Raw genomic sequence first — 7,162 nt, 5'->3', positions numbered from 1 at the left:
TTTTTTTTTTACATTATTATTCATCCCTTCTCCCCATTCTGTCAAATAAAGACTAAAACTATGCTTCTTTCCTTCCTATAACATATTTTATCAAGTGTTTGAAGTTGTCATCAGGAGGAGATTGTCTGATTTATCTGTATTTCATGATCACATTTTCATTTTTGATCCAGAAACTTGATTGCATCTTGTTGTCCCTTGTTTTCTTCCAGGGCCGTGCAGCCCTGGACAGATCACTGCTCAGTACAGCCCGTCGATCGGCCAGGTGACGTGGGGCAGGGCAGCTGGTGCTGATTATTACACAGTGAAGGGGGTAACAGAGCAGGGCCTCACGGTCTCCTGCGTCACCAGCAACACCTCCTGCGCCTTGTATAACTTAAACTGCGGCCAGTCGTACAGCATCAGCGTCACGGCAAACAGCTATGCTTCATGCCAAGACTTGTCCACCTCAAATCAAATAGTTACAATTACAACAGGTGAGAAAATGTTAATATAACTTTTAAAATTTGTTCTTTATTAGAGAGAAGATGTATCTTTGCACTTGCTTGGATCTTAACAGCCTGAGGATTTTCTTTGATGCTGATCAACTGAATAATGATCTGAAACTATTCTGATGTTTGTTTCATAAATTTTAAGCAAAAATACCAAACGTTCCCTTATTAACAGTTGTGAAGATTTGCTGCTTTTTTGTAGTGTATAGTAGAAACTACATGATTATAGGTTTTGTGGTGTTGGACAGAAAAACACAACATTTGAGAGCATCATCTTCAAAATAGTAATGGATATATTTAGTTATTTTCAGCATTTTAGGACCAAATTTTCCTGTCAATTGAAGGAAATAATGTATAATAAGGAAATTATGTAACATACATAAATGATATTATGAGCATCCGCTCTGCATCATTCCACCTGTTCTGCCTCTTCTTGTGCCCACAGAGCCTTGTCCACCTAACAACGTGGAGGCCAGCTTTCCGTATCAGAACAACACTGCAACCGTGTCGTGGGAGGCCAGCCTTGGTGCAGTGGGCTACGAAGTCTCTCTTGCTGGGAGTGATGGCCACTCTCTGTCCTGTTACACTACAGAAACTTTCTGTAACATAGAAGGGCTCCATTGTGGAACTGTCTACTACATCTCCGTCATCGCCATCGGCCGGACAGTCAACAGCACTTCCTCCACCACTGTCCTGCTGTCCTCAGGTGTGGTACCCTCTGACACTGCCTGTCAGGGTTTTTCCATTAGTGGAAAATACCAAAACATGTTGAGCCAAGTAACTCTCGTCATGCGTTCTGCGTTTGTTTCCACTGCCCTCCACCCACTTTAGAGGTGCATTCCAGGAGCTAAATTTCATCACCAGGAGGTAGGACTAGTTCCAGTAATGGGAACTAGCACAGTGTGTAAACACACTCGCTGTTACGTCAAGTCGTACACCAACAGAGCGACAGGACTCAGGAATAGGCTGGACTCAACTCGAGGTCAGAGAAAACGTATTAAAAATGAAAGGCGGTGGTGAGGACCAGGCACGGAGAAGCGGGAAGAATCTCAGGGCAGCTGGGGTAGCTGTAGCAACTGAACCACTGGAAGGGCAACCCGAGGTCGGCGGAGAGGTTTGGCACTGTGTGGGAGAGAGTGAGGGAGGACTACAGGAAGACGAGGGGGAGAAGTCTAGAATATCATACAGGGAACATGCGTAGTGAAGACTGCTGGCCCTGGGCATTATGGCCAGGCTGACTGGGGAGGTAATCACAGGAGACTGGAGCAGATGAGTAGTGCGGGAGGTCTCAGCAGATGGCAGAGCAGGTCGGTAGTGGTCGAAAAGAACGTGGCAGTGTAGGTTATGGTGCTGAGGTGTGCAGAGTGGGGCTAGTTACAGTGCTATGCCACCCGGGGCCAGTAACTCAAACAAAGACAATCCACAGTAACCAGTGCCTGAGAAACACACCTTCGTTAAGTCGGTTCAAAAACAAAACACATTCCTCCGTTAAAGCGGTTCAGACACAAAAACTGTACATATGGCATGCATGTACTTATCGGAGAGACGAGGAACCAGGATGTGTCACGAGCACGTTCGCCGGTCGAAAGATGAGCACCAGCGCCATGCTTAAAGGGAAAGAGACAAGGATCCAGGATGTGTCACAAGCAAGGTTGCCGGTCGAAAAATGAAAGATCATCTGGCAACGAGGACACACCAGCGCCGTGCTTAAGTACGGTTCTGATAATTGAGTGCAGGTGTGCCTTGCCGCCGGGAGCGTGCTCCTACGTGAGCAGGGGTGGAGTCGCCGGCAGCCCCTGTGCCTAATGTCGAGGTGCCAGGGACGGCTTGATCTGTGGATGTAACACTCACTGGTTTAGAGGTAAAACAAAGACAGTTCACAGCTCATTACAGTCAATCTGTATTTATGAGCATATGTCCACTAACTGCTGGCTTGTTGTCAGAGAAGTGCCTAGTGTGACTTATATTCCCAGTTTCAATGTTCACACAGTATAACCATGTTGCTCGCTGGTGATCATCATTTAATGGACACCTCTCTTTCATAGTTTGCAGTCAGCATTTCGTTTCTGGTTTTATGTGTTTTTCTGTGGCTCTGTCTGCATTTGGGTTCTACAACTAAAACCTTGACAGTTTTTCTCTCTGGTGTATGAAGTATTCTTTTGATGACCACCTCAGTGCACCTTAAAGCAAGATGGAAATCTCTGGCTAGTTTAACAGTGCTGTACTAACGGGACTCTTTGTTTCTGCCTGTCCCCTTCTCAGCCCCCTGTGCACCTCAGAATGTGACAGCTGTTACAAAGTGTGCTGAAGGCGCCATAGCTGTGTCCTGGTCCCTCAACCTTGATGTCCAGTACTTTAATGTGGTGGCAGTGAGCAACACCGGGGCGAGACAGTACTGTAACTCAAGCAGCACCACATGCACTATATACAATCTACCATGTGGACAGAAGTACAACATTACTGTGCTGTCTGTAAGAGATGGCTATCACAGCAACCTGGGGGCTGTGGTAGAGGCTTCCACAGGTAAATGGCAAGCAGTCCTCCATATGTGTAAATTCAATATTTTACACATCTTTCACACGATTTGCTGGAACTGACTATGCAACTCCGAAATTCATTCAGTTAAACGCGTGCTTAGCAGACTCCAGATTCTCCACAAGGGGGAGTTGGTTATTTACTAGCAGGCCAACCTGCCCTACCTTAGCTGATAAAATACAAAACATTTGCACCACCAGCAGGCAATGAGAGATACAACAGCTGTTTTTTTTTTTACTCCTTTGTACTAGCGATCATCATGGCTGGAGGCATGATGTTTTTGGGTTGTCTGTCCATCTGATAGATTCTTGTGAATGCGATATCTCAGGATCTTCTTCAAATTTGGCACTTAGGGTGATTAGATTTTGTGGTCATAGGTCATTGTATCCTCTCACAGCTGTCCCATTGCCATGAATTTGGCGGGTTGGTGGAGGCATACAAATGCAAAGCAGCTATTCTGGTTTATATATTTGCTGTTTGTGTATGGTTTTGCATGGTTTAGGTTTTACATTTTACATCACATTTCTCCTCAGTTCAACATTTTTGAAAATACATGTAGTTTTTTTTTCAGGAAGTACTGTAGATGAGATATCATACTGATATAACACTAATATAAGTTACTGTATGTATGGAACTGGTTCCAGGAAGCAGTTAGCCTATTGTGGGTTGCATATTGTGATTATCAACTCTACCAGAGCTCACTAATTAAACATGTTGTATCTAGTTTAGTCCCTACATAAAAGTTGCACACCATAACTATTTCTTGGTGAATCCGTCTTTTCATCTTGCTTTTGGAAAGATGGTCAATAAGCTTATTTCTTTAAAATGCTGATAAAAATGTATTTGTGACTGAGGTGTAAACAATTCTTACAGTTTTCAGTCTAACATGATCATTTAATTTGATCCTCCACAGCTCCATGTGTGCCCAGGAACACTAAGGGCCATCTGGACTGCATATCAAACTCTACCTGGGTGACCTGGGATGACTCAGAAGGGGCCCTCAGCTACTTGGTATTTGCCCGAGCGGCCACAGGTCACAACTCCAGCTGTAATGCCACCTCCTCTCTCTGTCAATTGCCAGATCTGAAATGTGGTACACTTTACAGCTTCTCTGTCACAGCTCTCAACAAAGACTGTTACAGCAATCAAAGCACCCCCTTTGAGCTTCAGACAGGTATTCAACATAAATCTCTACTTTCAAAATACCATTTCTATGAAGCGACTGCCTATGAACGTTTACTAGAAAAAATATCTAGGAAGCATTTTGTCATTTGAATGCATCAACCAAATACTAAATGACCCCATAATCAGCTTGTGACCTCTCTAATTCATATTGGGACCCAATGGAGGGGTCTTAATTCCCAGGTGGAGACTGCTTAACAAAGTCCTTTTTGTTACAGCTCATCATTTGCAATATTGGAGTTAGTCTGTGCTTATATTTTGAACTACAGGCGGGTGACACATGAAAGGAAAACCCTGAACAATTGAGTGGTTTATTTCAGGATGGCAGTGTTCCCACCTTTAGGACACGAGAGTTCACTATCTCAATCCAGCTGAACATCTACGGGAGTTCCTGGAGCAACTTGTTACAGCATCTCCACCACCATCATCAAAACATCACATGTGGGAATCTCTTTTGGAAGAACGGTGTTCATTCCTCAAGCAGAGTTCAGAGACATGTAGAATCAATGCCAAGGAGCACTGAACCTGTCCTGCTGGCACGTGGTGTCCCAGCACCTTACTGAGACACTCTATGTTGGGGTTTCCTTTCATTTGTCACCTGTCTTTGTATCATCAGCTGCATAAATTCTATATTATGTAGTGTTGTTGAATATGAATTTCATATTCTTACTTTGAGAAAGGGGATGCCTAGTTCAATTCTCTAGGGTTGTCCCTTTGAGTTGAGCATGATGTTTGGAATTGTTGGGTGCTGATGGAAAATGTTATTATTTCTAAGAGCATTCCTTTGCATTATCACAAGTGGTGTTGTCTCCACCACCCTGAGGTGGAGGAGAGTAAGACTCTTAATTAACTCCAAGGAATTCCTCTGTAATCCTCTCTCTGCTGCATGTATTCGCTACAATTAAAACCACAAAGTGGAAAGAGACTAAGATTTTCAGGTACTGAAACTGAATCCTTTAAACTTACATTTTCTTCCATTGTCTAACTGAAAGGTTAAAAAGAATGGCATCACTGGAATTTAAAGGAATACAGTACAATCTCATTGTGGTGAACTTCCTGTGGTGCAAACGTATTAATGGAATGTGTTCTGTCCTCTAGGTCCGTGTGCTCTGAATTCCGTCAGTGTGATGACAGACTGCAACAGTAACACCATCCTGGTTGAATGGGAGCAGATAATGGACACAGGCATCTATGTGGTCACTGCTGAAAGCCATGGCCAAACTGTCATTACATGTAACAGCTCCTCCACTTCATGTGTACTTCAGGACGTTGGCTGTGACATGGAGTACAGCATCATAGTAGCAGTATCCTCTAATAAGTGCAGCAGCGTCAGAAGTTCACCACAGAACATTAAAACAGGTATCTATGTTGTCTCAAAGGCTCCAGGTGACCATAATCTCCTGAAATTAGCACAAGTCAGAGTCAGCTGTGAATGCGTGAGATCTTGCACGAGCTCTCTGCTTTGTTTACATTCAGCTAGCTCCTTGTGCTCAGGTCTGGAGTTAGCTCAGTGCAGTGGTGTGTTTCACTAATGTGTTTTTAATCATTTTTGAGCAACAGTGGAGGTCTGTGGCACAGACAAATAAGCTGATCCAGGACTGACACATTGACGGACTTTAACCATGAGTAGAGGCATTTCGTTGTCTGTTTTAGTCTCTGTATGGGGAGTGTTGAAAATACTGTTAATATAGAGAATGATGGTTTTATCCTTTAAATCAAAACTGTATATAAATGTATAAATATCCTAGACTGTCTGACAGGAGTTCTCTCTCTATCCTCTCAGTGCCCTGTCAGCCCTCTGGTCTAGCAATGGACAGTGACTGTATGACCGGCTCTGCCATCCTGTCTTGGAATGCCAGTCAGGACGCTGTGCATTATTATGGCCAAGCCCAGTCTATAAATGGAAACACACTCTATTGTGACAGCACTGTCTCTTCCTGCACCTTCAAAGGCCTGAAATGTGGTGACATGTTCAATTTCACTGTTAAATCCTCTAACAGCGTTTGCAACAGCTCATTCAGTATACCACTGCAGGCGGGAGCAGGTGAATATTAAAGCTGAATCGTATGGAATTATGACAACAGTCAGGTTACAGATTGTACAGAAATTCATTTTTACATAAATAGGGTTTGTGGGGGAAATGTGTTTGTGTTATCTGTAGTCTACATACAGTACTAGCAAGATTTATAGTTATTTTGGTGAAAAAATTCATTTTTAGGGCTTCAGACCTCAGTTAAACACTAGCAGTCAAATGTTTGGACACAGTTTCCCATTGAATTGAATGGGAAATTGCATTCAGTCTTTTGACTGGTAGTGTACATACTAGGGGTGGCACGATACCACTTTTCCATGTCCGATACCAATACCGATACCCCAATTTTGAGTATCTGCCGATACCGATCCAAAATGATATTTTTCCCCTCTGTTAAACAATTGCTTAGTAACACATTTGTCAAATATTCTACTCTCCTAAAGGAAGAAATACATCGCCCACAACCATGAGTTGTGCAACACTGCTGCTTAATTTTTATTTCAATTCTTCAAACAGAGAACTTTTAGCAGCACTTTTGACTAGTCAGCACAATTCAAACATTCAAGTAAAATTTTAGGTGCACCTTTGTGTAAACGTTTGTTATTCTCTAAATACTTAGGTTTGAAAGAATAATAATTCCAGCATCAAACACTGGATATAACCATAACTTAAATAACAATAACTTAACATTAAATGTAATAGAATCTCCATAATTGGACAGTAAAACACAGTAACCTAGTCTGGTATTGAACTGTAAGACCAGTACGAACATTTGAAACATCAAGTAAAATATTTGAATATTTATTCAAGTTTTTCAGTACCTGCCTGGCCATGAAAACTGTCACAAAAACCAGTGCATCATGTTTTCACTGTCCTTGTTTAACTTAAGTGTGTAACTTCACTTTAACATGAGGGGCAAATTCTT

At 42.6% G+C, this 7,162-nt stretch overlaps 1 protein-coding gene across 1 annotated transcript in view; it reads left to right on the top strand.

Moving 5' to 3' along the window:
* fndc7b (fibronectin type III domain containing 7b) overlaps window positions 1–7,162 on the top strand; it is a 39,063-nt gene that overhangs the window by 29,009 nt on the left and 2,892 nt on the right. The window contains exons 15-20 of the mRNA XM_020617039.1: window positions 337–473; window positions 934–1,194; window positions 2,751–3,011; window positions 3,937–4,197; window positions 5,304–5,564; window positions 5,989–6,249. Coding sequence (XP_020472695.1) covers window positions 337–473; window positions 934–1,194; window positions 2,751–3,011; window positions 3,937–4,197; window positions 5,304–5,564; window positions 5,989–6,249 — 1,442 coding nt within the window. The remainder of the gene's footprint in view (window positions 1–336; window positions 474–933; window positions 1,195–2,750; window positions 3,012–3,936; window positions 4,198–5,303; window positions 5,565–5,988; window positions 6,250–7,162) is intronic.

The sequence above is a fragment of the Monopterus albus genome, unplaced genomic scaffold, assembly GCF_001952655.1.
Source record: "Monopterus albus unplaced genomic scaffold, M_albus_1.0 scaffold184.1, whole genome shotgun sequence".
NCBI classification, from domain to species: Eukaryota; Metazoa; Chordata; class Actinopteri; order Synbranchiformes; family Synbranchidae; genus Monopterus; species Monopterus albus.
Note: the sequence above shows the minus strand (reverse complement) of the source record. Positions and strands in the feature narration are given on the sequence as shown.